The sequence below is a fragment of the Passer montanus genome, unplaced genomic scaffold, assembly GCF_014805655.1.
Source record: "Passer montanus isolate IOZ18808 unplaced genomic scaffold, ASM1480565v1 scaffold68, whole genome shotgun sequence".
Classification (NCBI taxonomy): Eukaryota; Metazoa; Chordata; class Aves; order Passeriformes; family Passeridae; genus Passer; species Passer montanus.
The window spans coordinates 3,061,899-3,079,682 of NW_024371926.1; the positions used below are offsets into that span (position 1 = coordinate 3,061,899).

Sequence of the window (17,784 nt, forward strand, 5' to 3'; positions counted from 1 at the left end):
ACGCTGGGTTCCCCCATCTAATCCTGGGTGCCCCCAGACCCTCTGATGTCCCCCCGGCTCTCCCCGATCTGCCCCAGATCCCCCCACACAGCCCGGGCTTGCCCCAGTGCACTCCTTCACCCATTCCAGTGCACCCCAGCCCCTTCCACCTGCCCCAGATCCTCCCCATCTGTCCCTGGTCGCGCCCAGTCTGCCTCGGGTGCCCCCTTCCCATCAGGCTCCCCCCTTTAACCCACGCCCCACCTAATCTACCCCAATCCCCCCTTATGCCCCCACTTAGCCCGCACCCACCGCCCGCCTCCCGCGGGCGGCGGCAACAAAGGCCCTTCCCCGCCCCCGCCGCCGCCTCCCGCCGCCGCCGGCAGCGTCCTTGCGGCAGGAAGATGCCCGGGGAGGTGCCGCCGCCGGCGCCCCGGGGGCTGCGGAGCCTCCCGCTGCTGCTGCTGCTGCTGCTCAGCGCCCGCGCCGCGCTGGTGAGTGCGGGGGCACCGGCGGGGGGCACGGCCCGGGGGACACCGGCACCGCCAGCGGGGCGGCGGGGACCGGCACCGAGCGGGGGGTGAGGGGAGGGATCGGCTTCGGCACCGGGAGGGGGCGGCGGGGACCGGAGCAGGGCGGGGGTCAGCGGGGACCGGCAGCGGCCCCGCGGATGAGCTGCCGTGGGCAGGGGGGAGGGACCGGCCCCGGCACCGCGCGTGGATCGGTTCCGCGGGGAACGGGGGTGTGTGCGGCGGCACCGGCACCGTGCGCGGGCCGGCCGCGGGCAGCGGCGCCGGTCCGGAACCGGCCTCGGTACCGTGCGCGGATGGGCAGCGGGCGGGGGGCGTGGGGCCGGCAGCGGTACCGGGCGGGGACCGGCACCGTGCGGGCTCTGGCAGCGGCAGCGGGCGGGGGAGCGGCACCGCCGGGGAGCGGCACCCGGCTTGTGGGGTGTCCCAGCTCCCCAGGGGCTCCGCTCCCCGCACCCTGCCCCGTGGCCGCCCCTCGGTCCGCAGAGCCCCCCCGAGCCCAGCAGGGGCTGCCCCCGGGGCTGTCCCTTCCCCTGCGACCCCCCGGGCGGTGCCGGGCAGGGTGGCGGCCGTGGGGAGGGGGCTGCGGGCAGCTGCCGTTTGAAGGTCGTAGGGAAACACGCCTTGAAAACCACCCTGAGGGGCGGAGAGGGAGGAACCCCCCTGCTGCTGCTCGGGGGCAGCAGGAACTTGCCCCCCCAATGCCTCCCCCTCCCCTGGAGCATCCCCAGCCCCGATGGGGCGGGGGGCGGCAGACGCAGCCCGGGCTGCGCAGGCAGCGCCCGCTCTTCCCCCTCCGTGAGGCCGGAGGAGAAGGGGCCGGGGGTGCTCGTGGCGCTTCCAAAGCTGCTGCTCCCCGCCGGGATCCATGGATCCAAAGGATCCTGGGCTCCACGGGAACCTCCCTGCCCCGCCTGCTCCCTGCCCCGAGCCCGGCGTTGGAGTTGGGGCTCTGCTTTTTGGGGGATGCTCTCTGGGAATGAGCACGAGGCTGCTTTCCCCTCCCAGCTCGGGAGCAACGGGAGAGGGTGATGGGGAGGAAGGCTGCTCCTCCTCCTCCTCCCTTGAAGAGGGGAAGAAGCCCCAGGGCCTGGCTGCTGCATTGAATCCCCCGGAGCTCATCCCCCTCCTCCCGGGGCTCTGGTTTGGGGGTGCCCCGGGCTGGCTCGCCCATTTCTGCACCAGGGGCGTTCTCCCAGCAGCAGCTCTGCCCCTCTGGAGCAGAGACACAACTTCAGCGTCTCTGAGGGGACGTGAGCCGCTCCTCCAACGCCTCTGGCCAACCTGCCCGGCCGCGGGCTCCAAGGGCACTTCATCCAGCCCATGTTCCCTCTGCCATGGATCCGGGGAAGGCTCTGCTCTGCCGGGAGCTCCCTCCGTGCCCGGTGGCCGCGGTGCTGAGCGGTGAGTGTGGCTGTGCCGGTGTCCCCAGCACCCCTGGGGGTGTGGGGGCGGCCCTGGTGTGCTCATCCCCCCCAAATGAGCTTTTCCCCTTCGCTTTTGGGGAGTTGGAGTTGCTGGTTACTGGATGAGGCTGTTGTTGACGTTTCCCGGGGGGATTTGGCCCTTTGGGGACGGCTGTGGGGTTGCTCAGTGCTGCGCTGGAGGTGATGGGATGTGGGATGCTCCCAAGGGCTGGAGGAGCTGCTGCCTCCACCTGGATGGGACCGAGGCCTCTCCTCTCCTCTCCTCTCCTCTCCTCTCCTCTCCCCCTCTCTTCCCTCTTCAGTCCTTCGTTCTCCTTGGACAGACTCAGCTCCTCCCCTGGGCCACCGGGAGGGAAGCAGTGGCTTGGCACAGCTCCGGCCCATCCCTGACGGCGGGGTGGGGATGGATTTGGGGATCCCTGCTCCCCCAGTGCCGGACCCTGGCCCCTGCCAGGGAGCCTTTCCCTGGAGCAGCGCCGGGAGCGGTCCTGGCTGCTCGGAGGAGCCGGGATGAGCGATCCAGCCCCGCAGGCACCGCACCCCTGAGCTCGGGGCTGGGTCCCTGTGCCCGTCCCAGGGGAGCAGGGGACAGGGGCAGGGCACGGCTGCGGCTGCGACACCTCCCCGGGACTCGATGCCTCCCTTTGATCTCCTGCAGTCCGTGACCCCTCTCGGCTTTGGGGAAGCTGGGATGGATCCCCTTGGGATCAGTCCCTGTAACCCTTTACGTGCCAGCGTGGGAGAGCTGGGGGACAGGGGCTGCTCCTCCTGGCGGGCTCCATCCCTGCCAGAGGGGTTTCCCACCGGTGCCGTGGACAGGTTTGGGTTCGGCTGTGATTTCCCAAGGCTCCTCCCTGGTCCTGCCTCATCCCTTTGGAGCTGGATATGGACCACACCAAGAGAGGGTGAGGGACAGCCAGGCTCCTGCATCAGCCCTTCCCGGGGCAGGGACGGGCTCAGCCCCTCTGGTTCACCCCAGATTCCCAGGAGAGGCTCCTCTCCGGGCAGGGGGTGTGTGCAGCCAGCCCTGAGTGTCCCCCCAGCTCTGGGGCTCCCAAGGTTGGGTCAGGCTGCTTTGTTGTGGCCCTGGCTGCTGTCAGAGCCCAGCTTAGGGATGAACTCATCAGCTTAATTACCGAGAGTGTTGATTGGCCCTAACCTTTCCCAGGTTCCTGGAGCATTGCTGGGGCCAGCCAGATCCTGGCTCCCCGTGCAGGAGACTGGGGGAGCTCTGGATTTACTCCGGGGTTGTTTCACTGTGTAAGGGATTCCCTTGCTCCCTGCCACCCTCCAGGTCCTCCCTTGGCTCAGTCCAGAGCGATAATGAGGGTCTCAGCCCCCAGAGAGGCCCTGCAGGGTTTTGGGGTGAAGCACCTCCTGCCCTTAGGGATCTGGGGCAGTTCAGCTCCTCACAGCTCCGGGTCCCACCAGGGCTGGGGTCACAGGACACCCTCATTCCTGTGATGTTTTCAGGTGCTTTGGGCTCAGCAGCTCCCTGGTTTCCAGCCTGGCCTCAGGGCCATGGGGGAGGATCTCTGCTGAGCTTTGGGGGTGCTCTGGGGTTTGCTGTCATGGGTTTGCAGGGCTCAGCCCGGCCCCCAGGTGGGTTGGAGTTCCCTGGTGTGAGCTGGAGTCACCCAGGGTCCGGCCCAGCCCCATTTGTAGGGACAGCCCAGTTCTCCCAGTCCAGCTGTGCTCAACCCCAGCTCCTTCCTCCTTCGTGGAGAAACTGAGGAAAAAAAATTCAATAAATAAAGGAATGGGTCCACAAGGGATGCACGGTCCTCTGGCCACTGTCACCTCCTACCCCTGCCTGGGAGCAGTGGCAGTGAAGTCCCCGGCTGTCCCCAGGGCTCCTTTCCCTCGGGAGATGTGCGGCAGCCCCGGGAGACGGCAGCGGGGGCTGGGGAATGCCGGTCCCGGGAACGTGAGCCGGGTACCAAACCCTGCCGGGCCCGGCGGGGCTCTGGGGAGCGGGCACTCCTCCCTTCCCGAGCCCTCGGAGGCTTTAACCCGGCTCGGGTGGGTTCTGTCCCCGTGTCCCGGTCCCTCCCGGCTCTCCCGGAGCTGCGGCCGGTCCCAGCCTCGCCTCCCGCCCGGCTCTGGGTGGGTTTTGCCGCTGTTCTGCTCCTGGAGCCTCAGCCCCGGCGCTCTCGGTGCTCGGGAGACGGGGAGCGGGGATTTGGAGGGAGAACCCCCCTGCAAATGCGGCTGGGCTCTTCTGGGAGCGCGGGGATGTGCTCCCTGCATCCTCCCTTCCCTCCTCATCCTCCCCAGCCAGCTCGAGGCTCGGGAGCTGCTGGAGAAGGGTTTCCCCTCAGGAAGGGGCCGTGGCCCTGCCCGGTGTCCCCTCGGCCCCGCTGCTCCCTGCCGGGCTCCGGAGCCACCGCCCGGCTGTGGAGGGAGGAGCGGAGCCTTCCCCGTGCTCCGTGCCATTCCCGGCTTCTCCCTCTTGTTTTGTACCAATTCCCACTTTCCCACCCATGGTTTGTGCCATTCCCAGCTTTTCCACCCCTATTTTGAGCCATTCCCAGGTTTCCGTGTTTTGTACCATTCCCATCTTTTCCACCTGAGTTTTGTGCCAATCCCAGCTTCCCCCCCTTGTTTTGTGCCAATCCCATCTTCCCACCCGTGTTTTCAGCCATTCCCAGTTTCCCCCCGTGTTTTGTGCCGTTCCCTGCTCCCTCCAGGCTCCAGCGGTCCCTCCCCTCCCTCCCTCCCTGGCCCGGCTCCGAGGGGAGCGGAAGTTTTCTCCCGTGTTTTGAGCCATTCCCAGTTTTCCCCCATGTTTTGAGCCATTCATTCCCAGTTTTCTCCCGTGTTTTGTGCCGTTCCCTGCTCCCTCCAGGCTCCAGCGGTCCCTCCCCTCCCTCCCTCCCTGGCCCGGCTCCGAGGGGAGCTTCATTCCCAGTTTTCTCCCGTGTTTTGTGCCATTCCCATCTTTCCCACCGGTGTTTTGTGCCATTCCCAGTTTTCCCCCGTGTTTTGAGCCATTCATTCCCAGTTTTCCCCCGTGTTTTGCGCCATTCCCAGTTTTCTCCCGTGTTTTGAGCCATTCCCAGTTTTCCCCCATGTTTTGAGCCATTCATTCCCAGTTTTCTCCCGTGTTTTGAGCCATTCCCATCTTTCCCACCCGTGTTTTGAGCCATTCCCGGTTTCCCACCCATGTTTTGAGCCATTCCCAGTTTCCCACCCATGTTTTGAGCCATTCCCAGTTTCCCCCCGTGTTTTGTGCCGTTCCCTGCTCCCTCCAGGCTCCAGCGGTCCCTCCCCTCCCTCCCTGGCCCGGCTCCGGGGGGAGTGGAGCTGGAACCGGGAGCTTTGTGCAGCCACTCCTCCCTCTCTCCCCGTTAATTAATTTGACATTTAAGCCCAGCTCCTCGTGCAGAGCTCTCGGTGAGCTCCGGAGCAGCTCCAGGATGGGAATTCCAGCTGGGAGGGAGGGATGTGGTTGGATCCAGGCAGAGGAGGCTCCTGGGGTGCAGCATCTGCCCCCCAAACTCTGTTTTGGGGCCTTCTGTGGTCAGGAAGGAGTGGGATGTGGCTGTGGGAAGGTGAAAGCATTTTTAGACCCGGTTCTTTCAAGGGTTTTTATTAAAATTGACTCAAAAAAAGTTAATTCTGGGCTGGTTGAGCCAGCATTGAACCCGAGTGTGGCTCTTCTGAGGGGACAGCACTGATTTGGGGGGACCCAAACCTCCTTTTCCACCTCAGCATCCCAGAGCAGCTCCCAGCTCCCTCCAGGCTGGACGGACTGGGATGGACTGGGATGGACTGGGACGGGCTGGGACGTTCCCTCTGCCCTGCCCACGAGGCCGGCTGTGTTTTCATCTCTGTGGCCACACAAAAGCCTCTCCCTCCTCCCTCAGCACAGCTTGGCCACGACTCAAACTCTTTCTTTCGAGATAAAAATAACAGCAGCAACCTCAGGGCTGCTGCTTCTGCCCCAGCTGGGGGAGAAATTTGGATTATTTTAGGAAAAAAAGGGGGGAAACCTCCGTGTGGGATAGCCTGGGCACAAATCCCCGCTGGCTGCAGCCCCAAAGGGGGACCTGCCGTGGGGAGGAGGAGGCTGGAGCCAGGGAAAACTGGGAAAACTGGGAAAAGCCTCATCTCCCAGGCAGCACGGAGCACAACTTGTTGGCAAAACACTTTGTTTGCCAAAAAAATGATGTTTTCTGGAGGAGGAGGAGGAGGAGGAGGGGAATGGAGCTGGTTCAGGAGCTGCTGAGAGAAGGGGGGGCCTGGCTGAGGGTTTGGGGGGGTTGGGAGGGAAACTCAGGCAGCAAATGTCAAAAATCCAACACAGGGCTGTGTTTTGGGGCAAGGGAGTGGGAGTTTGGGGCCAAAGCGGTCATTTAAAACAGAAAAAAAAAATAAATCTTATTTATTTCTCATTTCTGCAAGTTTAGCTGGAAGGGAACAGAAAATCGCTGTGTTTGTGTCCCTCCCTGAGCAGCCTTCCCTGCAGAGGCAGCAGGTCTGGGAGCACACAGGGAGCTTTTCTTCCCCAAGCTTTATATTAATCCACCATCCCCAGCTTTTTAGAAGCAAGTCTGGGCTCCTCACAACTTTTCCAGGTGCTGGTAACAGCCCTTGTATCCCTGTAGAACTTCTCCATGCATGCAATGAAAATCAAGGAGGAAAAACCGGGATAATGTAATATTTTTCCTGCATTTTGGAGGTTTGTGGGGAATGGCATCATCCAGGTTTTCCTTTTCCCTCTCCCCCGGGCTCCAGTGCCAGGTGAGGGAGATGTGGAGATCCTGGAGCCGGGATCAGGGTTTGGAGCCGGGGCAGCACCTGGGCGGCCTGGACTGCTCCAAAGCCCCGGATCCAGCCCAGCGGGAAATCCCGGAGCTGCCAGGGCCCTGGGGATGGGATGGGGGACTTTTACCCCCCGGAGGCTGCTCTGAGGGCCAGGTTCCCTTTTGGGGTGATTTTGGGCTTTGGTGCCACCGCTGCCTTTGTCACCTCCTCATCCAGAAATAATCCAGGATTTCATCACTCCAATTTCCTGCCCAGCTCGGTGCCCCCCAGCCCGGGCTGTGTGGGGGCTCTGATGAGCCCTAATTAAACTCTAATTAGCCCCCAGTGGCAGCAGGTCAGTGCCTCTGTGCTGACAGGTGTTAATTACCCTGGTGTTAATTAGGGAGAACGCTGATGTGGGTATTGGGGGTTCACCAGTGACTCCAGGGCAGGGAACTGGGATGAAATGGGATCCTGGGTGGGGTTTAGTGGCCAAGGAGCCTCTTCACGCCCCCAGGCTCCTCTGGGATATGGGAATCCCATCCTGCAGGGACACCCGGGGTCTGAAATCCCAGATCCACCAAATTCCTCAGGTTTGTTTTCCCTGGAGGAGCCATTCTCCTCATTTACCAGTAATGAACTGGTGCAGGTGGGAGCTGGGATGGGCTCCCCTGGATGCTCGGGATCCTGGGATCCCCCTCTGGCTCTGGATCCCAGGATGCCCCTGTGACCTTGGGTCCCAGGACTGCCCCTGGGACATTTCCTGCAGTGTTGGGGGCCCAGGGCTGGGCAGGACCCCCTGGATTTTGGGGTGTTCCCAGTGCTGGAATTGGGGTGGCCCAGCTGGTTCTCCCCCTTTGCCCTCCTGCCTTTAATTTGGATTAATTATTTAGAATTATTTATAATAATTGGGATTAATTAATCCTCCTCCACCTTTGCATGGCCAGGCCCTGGCAGGGTGTCCCCAAGTGTCCCATGGATGTCCCTAAAGCCACCAGGGTGATACCCAGGGGTGCAGTGGGAAGAGGCTGGTGGGATCTGTGGGTGGAATGCTGGGAGCAGGTCCTGGATTTGGAGCATCCTGAATCCCTTTATTTTCCATGTCAAGAGCTCCTCAACAACCAGCCAGGAGGAGGAGGAGCAGGAAGGAGAGAGGGAATCCATCGCCATCAAGGGTGGCCAGGGAGGGACATTGTCCCTCACAGGGGTGTCCCTGTGTCCATGGGGGTCCCCTGATCCAAGAGGAGATGGGAATTCCTGGGAACTCCTGGGAGTGGATGGGGCTGCAGGGAGCAGCAGCTCCAGGTCCTCTCCCAGCCCCCACAGGAGTTTGGGGCTGAACTGGGCCTTTTTGGGGTCGCCTGCTCAGGGAGCTCCTTCCAGCCCTGGAGCACCTGGGAATTGTGCTGGGAAGGGATCTGGGAGGAGCATTCCCATGGGCTCTTCTGTGCAGGTTCTGACCAGGATTTGGTAAAAATCCTTCATTTCTGTGAGGGTTTGGGGATTTTTTTTCCAAGGAGCTTTTTGGCTGCTGGTCCCACTGGCCTGGGCTGAGGCTGAGGGTGTGCCTGGGACCATTCCAGAGGCAGGGGAGTCCCAGGAACCTGACTGTGGGCATTTCCTGCTGATTTTCCTTCTGATCCCACTCTGACATTCCTGAGTGCTCTCGCCAGCTCCAGCTGAGGCTGACCCTGTGATCCCACTGCTGGAACTCCTGGATGAAAACATTCCCAAGGCCCAGCCAGGCAGCTGCTGGTGCTGCCAGGGATTCCGGGGCAGGATTGGGATGCAGAGCCGACTCCCAGCCCGTTCCCATCCCTGCACCTACCCCTGGATCGGGAGGTGGCTGCTGCCCTGGGCCTCCCCCTCCCTCTCTCCCCATCCCCTCCCTCCAGCGGCGTTTCCCGGTGGGCTGGGTCAGAGCAGGATGTGAGGAGCAGGGATGGGAGAGGAGCCGGGCTGGACGCTGAGGGCTGACAGAAAGGGACCATTTCACCCCTCCTGCTCCACTTTGGATGCTCCAGGAGGTGAATTCCCTGTTCCCAGAAAATGTTTTTGGAGCAACGGGTGCCTGGATTTTTGCGAGGAGCCGCAGAGCAGCAGCTGGGCTGGCCCTGAACTTCTCAGCCTCATCCTCTTTGCTCTGGGTTCGGCCTTAAAACCCCAAATGTGCCGCCGGTGCAGGTGAGATTCCCACACATTCCTGCCGCGGTGGTCAGGGACCAGCGGGATCGGGGCTGGTCCGGGCGGGGCTGGCACCCCAGGACCCCAAAATCCCTGCTGCAGGCAGGGCCGAACCCTCCTCGCGATTCCAGCTGCTCCCAGCGCTCCAGCCGGAGTTTGCCTGCAGCTATAAATACCTCGGAGCGCAGCAAAGCCCCCGGAGGGTTTAGGCTCTATATTTAGGTTCCTGCAGCACAAAGCCATATTGCACGGAGGCTGGGCAGTGGGATCTCCTTCTAGGAACTGGGGGGAGGAGAGGACAGGAGCAGAGGGGTGTGATGGAGCCTTTCCATGTGGATCCGGGGCTGGATCCTCCCCCTGCGGCCGCTGTCCCATCCCGGTGCTCCAATCCGGGCGTTTCTTCCCCCAAACCCCAGCAGAAGTTGCTGCCTGAGCGTGGAGGGAAAGGGACATCAAACATTTATAGGCCTTGTGAATCGTCAAGGAAATGCCTGGCTCTGTTAAAATAGCAGCAGCAATTAGAGGAGAGGATAAAAAAAAAAAAAAGGCAGCCTAACTCCACATCCACGGCTCGTGTGTTTTCCCAGCGTTCCCGTCCTCAGCCGGGGTCACAGCTCCCAAACCCGGCTGGGGGATGGGACAAGCTCTGAACCCCCCCAAACCCGACCTCGTGGCTCTCCAAACACATCCCGAGCTCAGTTCTGACCTAAGCTGAAAGGGCAGTGAGAAGTTAATTGGGTTCCTTCTCCTTTCGAGGTTTCGGAGCAGGGTCGGTGCTTCCTGCTCACTCCTAATTGGGGAAACGCCAAATCTGAACTTCCCCGGTGCCTCAGTGGGGTTTATCCTGTGGGGACCCGTCCTGCCCCTCACCCAGGGTGAGGATGGGGTGGGAGGCGAAGGAAAACAGCCAAACCCCGAGGATCAGGGGAATTTTGCTGCTGCTTTGTGTGACCCAGGATCTTCCAGAGGAAAAATCCACTGTTTCTCCAGAGGGCAGCAGGGCATGAGGGTCACCCTCGCCTGCTCAAGCTTTGCACTTCCCTGCATAAAAATCAGGGCTTTGGTGATTTTTTTTTTCTTTTCTTTTTTCTTTTTGGCAAAGGTTAGAACCTGAATGAGGAGCAGAGCGAGCTCTGGAGTGAGGAGGAGGATCAGGATCCAGGGCTGGGCATGGATGTGGGCTCTGCCTGCCCTAAGATGCTTCCTGCTCACTCCTAATTAGGGAAACGCCAAATCTGAACTTCCCCGGTGCCTCAGTGGGGTTCATCCTGTGGGGACCCGTCCTGCCCCTCACCCAGGGTGAGGATGGGGTGGGAGGCGAAGGAAAACAGCCAAACCCCGAGGATCAGGGGAATTTTGCTGCTGCTTTGTGTGACCCAGGATCTTCCAGAGGAAAAATCCACTGTTTCTCCAGAGGGCAGCAGGGCATGAGGGTCACCCTCGCCTGCTCAAGCTTTGCACTTCCCTGCATAAAAATCAGGGCTTTGGTGATTTTTTTTTTTTTTCTTTTTTTCTTTTTGGCAAAGGTTAGAACCTGAATGAGGAGCAGAGCGAGCTCTGGAGTGAGGAGGAGGATCAGGATCCAGGGCTGGGCGTGGATGTGGGCACTGCCTACCCCAAGGTTTTGGGAACCAGGGCTTGCCAGCTCAGAGCTGGTGTGAAAAACAGGAAAGAAAATTACTGGGGGAAAAATCCAGGGAGGAAGAGCAGGGCTGGGAAAAGCAGCCAGAGGGTGCTGGGGGGTGATGGCCACAGGGACCTGGAGGGACCCATTTACCCATTTTCCTGGTGCTGCAGATGTGTAGGGAAGGGTTTGCCAAGGAAAAGAAGAACTCATCTGGTGGGAATGAGGATGGACCTGATTGGACTCAAAAATGAGGGGTCACTTGGTGTTTTGGGCTCAGGAATTGGCTTTGTTTGCCTTGGGAATGTGAAAAACACATTCACTCTCCTGTGAAAAATCAAAAAAGGACAATAGGAGACAAGGACCACAGAGCAAAGGTTATCAGGGCAGGGTGCACCGTGGCACTGAGCCTTCGGGGATACCCCTTCAATACCTTTTAATGACATCAGCCTGTTGCATATTCATAGACCCTGATGCATATCCATAAATTACTTTACATTTTCCAGGAACTATTTTACATGGCCCCTCCTTGGGTCTGTCTTTTTAGAGCATGTGTGTCTCTTGGCTGTGGTTTTGGCTCCTTCTCTTTATCTCTTCCAGTTTGGGCCCTGGCCCGCTCTGCCTTCAGTCGGTGAGTGCTGATGGCTGGCAGATCTGTACAGGCGTCCCCATCCTGTGTCCATTGGTGTTATCCCATCCCAGCAGGCATTTTAACACAAGCACACTGATACCAGCTATTTCACTGAGCTTAATTAACACGAGAAACAAAAACTGTATCTTGATATCAAAGTTACTTTAACACCACGCATACAGAATCCATTTTAATATTTGCAAAAAGCCAATATTATAACATGTATCTATAGCAGGGAACAATTCTCCTTCCCAGTGGGGTCACCCCAGCCATGGAACCCGTGGGAAAATCTTCCCTTTGTGAAATCAGAACTTTGGGTGCTTCCTTTACCCCCTGGGCTCTGAGAGCTTCCATGGTCCCGTTTTTAAAATTTTCCTGCTGGTGTCAGAGCTGGAAGTGTTTTTCCAAGCATAAGGTGGATCCTGCAGCTCTTGGAGTGCAGAATTTGAGGACAACCTGGTGTGTGGTGGGGGATGGTCACGCAGGGGGACAATCTTCCCTGCTCCAGAGCCTGGAGCATCCCCCTGGAGGAATCAGCTGAGGATGGGCTGGAAGGAGCAGCTTCGCCTGCTGGTGGCTGCCAGGGAGTCCTGGGCTCACATTCCCTTGGCTTGGAGCTCTCCCTGCCCTCATTTTCCTCCTGCTCTGCTGGGGCCAGGCCTGGCTGAGGGGTGTTGGCCTGGCATGTTGGGAGCCATTCCCGTGTGGGAATTCTGGTACCTGGCCCTGCACCGGGAATGCTGGGACCTGTTCCCACGTGGGGATCCTGGGATCTGCTCCTGTATGGAAATACTGGTGCCAGTCCCTCTGAGGGGATTTTGGAACCCATTCCCATGTGGAGATCCTGGTCCATCTGACATTCCCCTGGCAGGATCCAGGTGCCCATTCCCCTGTGGAGATTCTGGTGCCCATTTCCCTGGCAGGATCCAGGTGCCCATTCCCATGACAGGATCCTGGTGCCCATTCCCCTGGCAGGATCCAGGTGCCCATTCCCCTGTGGGGATCCAGGTGCCCATTCCGCTGGCAGGATCCAGGTGCCCATTCCCATGACGGGATTCAGGTGCCCATTCCCCTGGCAGGATCCTGGTGCCCATTCCCCTGTGGGGATCCAGGTGCCCATTCCCATGACAGGATCCAGGTGCCCATTCCCATGACAGGATCCAGGTGCCCATTCCCCTGGCAGTATCCAGGTGCCCATTCCCCTGTGGGGATCCAGGTGCCCATTCCCATGACAGGATCCAGGTGCCCATTTCCCTGGCAGGATCCTGGTGCCCATTCCCCTGGCAGGATCCAGGTGCCCATTCCCCTGGCAGGATCCCGGTCCATCTGACATTCCCCCCGTTGGCATTCTGGGCCCTGTTCCCCACCCGCTGCCGTGTTGGGCACTGCCCTGACCCCCCAGCAGAACGAGGTTTCTCCCCCCTCTTCCCCTCCGTGGCAGGGCAGGACATTTCTGTGTCTCCTTTCTGTCACCTCCCGAGCTGCTCTCAGCCGCCTGGCACCGACCTGAACCACTCTGGGAAAAGAGACCTCAGGTGCAGCAAAACCCCTCACAATTTATTTGCTCCTCACCCATTCCCAGAGCTGCCAGAGCTGGGTTTGATTTTCCCTCTCCAACAATACATTTTAATTCCCCAGCGAGGCTGGGAGTGTTGAGCAGCTCGGGACAAGTGACACGTAAACAAGTAAGCGTGTCAGGAAGGGGCATTTCCACAGCAGGCTGGGGCTCTGAAAATCCCTGCTGCTGTGGAAAGAGCAGGAGCCTCCTTCCTGCCTGCATGTCTGCTGAGGGAAACAACAGGTTGGGGAATAAATATCGGCATTTCTGCCCTCGGGGACTTGCCGGTGCCGTCCCCAATGCAGCCCCGGAGATGGACACTGCCCGTGAGAGGGAACACTCCCAGCAGCGCTGGATTAGGGTTGGATAGTCTCTTTTTTTTTTTTTTTCCCTTGAATGGAAAAAGCCGTGTTCGCACGGAAACCCATCGGTTTGCGCAGCCCTGAAAGGCAGGAGCATCCCAGAGGCGCCGGGAAAAGCTCCCGGCTCTCTGCTCAACGTTGCAAAAAGGTTCAGAAAATTAAAAATAAAGCGTGGAGGGCGCGCCTGTGGAGCTCGGGGCTCTGTGGAGGAGCCGGAGGGCTCCGATCGGCAGCGGAGCCGCGGGATGGATCCCCGGGGATGCTCCGAGCCCGCCGCCCCTTCCCCGGGTCGGGGCAGCAGCCGCGCATCCCCCGGGGCGAGGGATGGAGCGGTCCCCGGGGCCAGCGCAGGGCCCCGCCGGCGGGCGGAAAGTAGGTCGTGGCTGTGCTGGCATGGCCGCCCCGTCCTACATATGGAAATCGGGGCTATTTCTGGCCGCTCCTGACGGGCTCGGCCGCGTCCCCGCTCCGCGGGCCCCCCCGGGCACGGCCCCGCTCCCGGCCCTGCAGATGCTCGCGGGATGGAGCTGCGGGGTTGCTTCCCGGGGATTCCTGCCCGTGCCACCTTTGCCCCTCGCCTGGGATGGTGACTCCATCCTGTGCATCCCACTCGGCTTCCCGGGGCTTGCGGGGGTTAATTCCTCATGGAAAAACCCTTTCCAGCTGCGCTTTTCCAGGCTTCTCAGTCCATCCCAGGCAGGCTGGGTCTCCCTCCGAGGCTTCCCCCCAAACCCAGCCCTGGGTTGCTCCCACCCCCTCCAGGCTGGGCTCCAGCTGGAAATCCTGGATTTGGCAGCATCTTAATCAACCTCGCTTTGCATTTCCATGACAACCGCGAGGAAGGTGGGCAAGAACTCCTTCCTGTTGGACACACAGGAGCTGGCAAGCACCGGGTGCTGTGCTGGGGCAAAAAAGCACCTCCCTGGGCGGGATAATCCTAATTAAACGCCAGGAGCACAGGGAAGAGGGCTGCTTGGGGTTTTCCCCGGTTTTGAGTCCTGCCTGTGGGGAGGGGGAACCGGTGTTGATCCAAATCTGCCTTTGAGAGTGTGGAATATATTCCAGATTAATCATTCTTAGGGTTCATTAGTGTGGCTCAGCACCAGAACAGGTCCTGGAAGGTCTCCAGTAACGGGACTGGCACTGTTTTTAGGGCAGCCAGGTTGGCTTTAGGGCAGTCACAGCTCTGTCCTTGGCCTGCCACTTAAACCCGGCCTGGAGATGTCACCCCCACATTCCCGGGGTTTAATGTGTTTGTGGGAGCTGGGAAGGGGCTCAGCCTGGAGAAAAGGGGGGTCAGGGGGGACCTTGTGGCTCTGCACAGCTCCTGACAGGAGGGGACAGCCGGGGGGTCGGGCTGTGCTCCAGGGAACAGGGACAGGAGCAGAGGGAACGGCCTCAGGCTGGGCCAGGGGAGGTTAAATTGGACATCAGGGACAATTTCCTCGAGGAAAAGTCTGTCAGGCCCTGGCACAGCTGCCCAGCGAGTGGTGGAGTCCCCATCCCCGGAAATATTTGAAGAATGTGACACGAGGGGCGGGGGTGAGCGGTGACAGCCCAGGGCTGGGTTAATGGTTCAGCACCAGGGGCTGAGGGGATTTTCCAACACAGAGTTTTCCAACATCAGTGATTCCAGAATCCCATTGATGTGTGACCTGGCTAGGCCTGCATGCTCCCTGCACCCCTCCAAATGAGAGAAAAACCCTTTTCCAGCCTCATGTGCAAAGCCTTTCGAGGTGAATTTGGGGCTGGGACGATGCCTTTGGGGGAAATGCCCCCTTCTGGGGTGAGCCAGTGGGGATTTCCAGGCTGGTCCACCCGGAGCAGTTCAGGAAGAACATTCCCACATGTGGGACTGGTGGGGTTTGCACAAAGCCCAGAACCTGTTAAAGATGAGGGCACCCCCAGCTCTGTGGGCCTGCTGCCCACCCTCCCTGCAGGGACAGGACACGGCCCCTCTGCCTGCTCCAGACCCCTTTCCAGGCTGGAAATTCCCTAAACTGTGCCAATCCTTTTGCTCCTGGAACTGGGGGCTGGGGGTGGTCCCGGGTCCCCCCAGACTGCAGCACGGGGAGGGGCTGGGGAAACTGAGGCAGCGGCTGTGAGGGAGAGGAGCCGTCAGGATTTGGGGAAAGGAGAATGAGTTGTATGGCTGGAGGATGTTCCCTCTGGGAATTCTGCCCCCGGAGCCCTCCTCTCCCCTCTCAGCCCGTCCCCGGGGAGCTCAGCCTTTCCCCCTTAATGACCACAATTAAGCCGATCCCAGCAAATGAAGTGGCGCTTAAGGAGCCAAATAAAACGGGAAATACCCCACGATTGCTTTCTGCGGTCAAGAGGCTTTTTACTCCCGCAGCTGCCTCTCCGGCGGTGTCGGGGGAGCGTCCCCTGGCACGGCGACAGCGCCCTGGCACGGCGACAGCGCCCTGGCACGGTGACAGCGCCATGGCACGGTGACAGCGCCCTGGCTCCCCAAAGCCACCCCCAGCTCCCACGGGACTCCTTTGGGGCCGATCCCGGCTTTTCCTCAGTCTTCTTAGGAGGAAAAGCGGTGCCGGTGCATCCGACAGTGGGACAGCTCCCTCCGGGCTGGTGTCCCCACGAGGAGGTGGCTTTGTGCCCGCGGGGAGCAGGTGACACCGCGGTGGCCCCCGAGCAGGGGCATTGGTGCCTCCCGAGTCACCGCGGGCACCACGCGCCCGAAAGCAGCAGAGCTTTGGGGCCGGCTCGTGCTCCCGGGGCTGTGTCCCCGTGTCCCCAAATCCCCCCGGGCCGGGGCCGTTCCCCCCGGGAACGCTGCAGGAAAAGCGGCTGAGGAGCGCTCCCGGTGCCGGCTCCAGCGGGGCTGGTGTCCCCGGGCCGGAGGCGTTTCCAGCTGAAACCTTTCCTTCCACAAACACCATGAGATCATTTTCCTCTCCCCGGCGCACAATGCGCCATTGTCCTGCCTCTTCCACTGGAAATCGACCCGGCAATGTGAGCCCAAGCGCCCTGACCCCTTCCCCAGCGCCGAAGGAGCCGGGATGGGGCTCCTCAACCATCCCAAAGCCTTTTTGGGAAGGGTTTTGTCCTGGGAGAGGCCCTGGGAGATCTGTGGGATCGAGCAGCTGCAGATTCCTGCCGGGATCTCAGCGCCGGGATCGGCTGAGCCAGGGGTGGGAGAGCCGGGGCTGCGCTCGGCTGGCTGTAAAAACCGGGAATTGCTCTTTTCCTCGCCTTTTCATTGTTCACGGGGCTCTTATCGGAGCGGGCAGGAGCAGCCGGGATCGGCTCAGGAGCTGGGAGCGGCAGGAATGAGACGTCAGGGCCGAGGGTTGGGGGGAAAAATGCCGTGGTTTTGTGGAGCTGTGGAATGTCCGGGGGTTCCTCTGGGCTCTCTCCAGCAGCTCCAGGTCCTTCCTGTGCTGGGGACAAACTCCAAGGTGGGAGCGGGATCTGGCCTGGATTGCTTGGGAAGGAGGAGGAGACTGGAAAAGTCTCCGGGAGCTCTGGAAAGCCAACCTCTGCTCCCAGGGTGCCCATCTAGGTCCTGGTGTGCAGCCCGTGGTGCTGGCAGGGATTCCCTGTGCTCCAGCCAAGGGATATTTCTGTCCCACCGGGACATGAGGGAGAGCAATCCCCCATCCCCTCAGCCCTGCAGCACCCGCGCCTCAGTCACGCGTTGTGCGGCCCCTTCTCCTTCTCCTTCTCCTTCTCCTTCTCCTTCTCCTTCTCCTTCTCCTTCTCCTCCTCCTCCTCCTCCTCCTCCTCCTCCTCCTCCCTCCGCTCCCGGCACATCCCAGGGCACAAATCCCCCAGTCCCCAGCCGGGAGTGTCCCCACGGGGCCACCAGCCCATCTGCTCCATGCCCTGCGCTGGCCACGCTTGGCCAAACCCTCCTCAGTCACCCAGGGCTCGTTTTTGGCATCCCTCGCTTTGGGCTCCTGCATTTCACATCTCCCTCCGCAGTTTTCCAAAAAGCCATAAAAAAAACCCCATAAAAATTTACGTATCATTATTAAAAAAACCAAACTATAATAACAATTTCAAACCCTAAAACCCTAGCAAAAAAATTGCGTCATGTTTATTTCTACCTCAATTTACCTCAAATGTAGCGTTAAAACAATTAAACCAATTAAAGTATTAACTAAATTTAAAAATCAATACTACTTCCATTACAATTAATGCCATAATAACAAATATTAATACTATCACACTTACAACCTTACAAAACAAAGCCACCATAAACTTTATTTTACTAACACATAGACATAATTATAAAAACGTTAAAAATTATTTTACATAAATTTATCTAGCCATTCAAAATCCATCCACAAACAACTTCTAAAACTAAAAATATTAACAAATAAAATTAAGACAAAGAATAAATCATAATTAAATGACATTAAAAAATAGAGTTTTACACCTTAACTAAAAGAACTTTACAAAATAAATTTATATCCATTAATTATTATAGTAACAATGTTAATAATAATACCTTATATACTTAACTATACACAACAATCAATAAACAAAACCATCAAAAAAGTTTTTTCCATTCAAGGAGGGGAAAATGTGGGAAATGGAATTATAGAAACAAAAAACTCCCGAAGCATGCATCTGTATCCAAAACTTGAAGTAAGAAATACTTAGAAATACCACAGAATAAGACAGGCATTGTGAAGAGAAAAATAAGACTAAAACCAAGTTTTATAAATTTTCTATAAATCCATTTTTCACAGTTTTTTTCCCCTCTTAATGAAT

The 17,784-nt window shown here is 59.2% G+C and overlaps 1 protein-coding gene across 3 annotated transcripts in view; it reads left to right on the top strand.

The window, feature by feature from the left end:
* The first annotated feature begins 285 nt into the window (after nucleotides 1-285).
* SDC3 (syndecan 3) overlaps nucleotides 286-17,784 on the top strand; it is a 44,192-nt gene continuing 26,693 nt past the window's right edge. For all 3 annotated transcript variants that reach the window (XR_005629789.1, XR_005629790.1, XM_039728986.1), the window contains exon 1: nucleotides 286-473. Coding sequence is in view for 1 of the 3 variants with exons in the window: in XM_039728986.1 (XP_039584920.1) it covers nucleotides 384-473 (90 nt within the window). In the remaining 2 variants the exon portion in view is untranslated. The remainder of the gene's footprint in view (nucleotides 474-17,784) is intronic.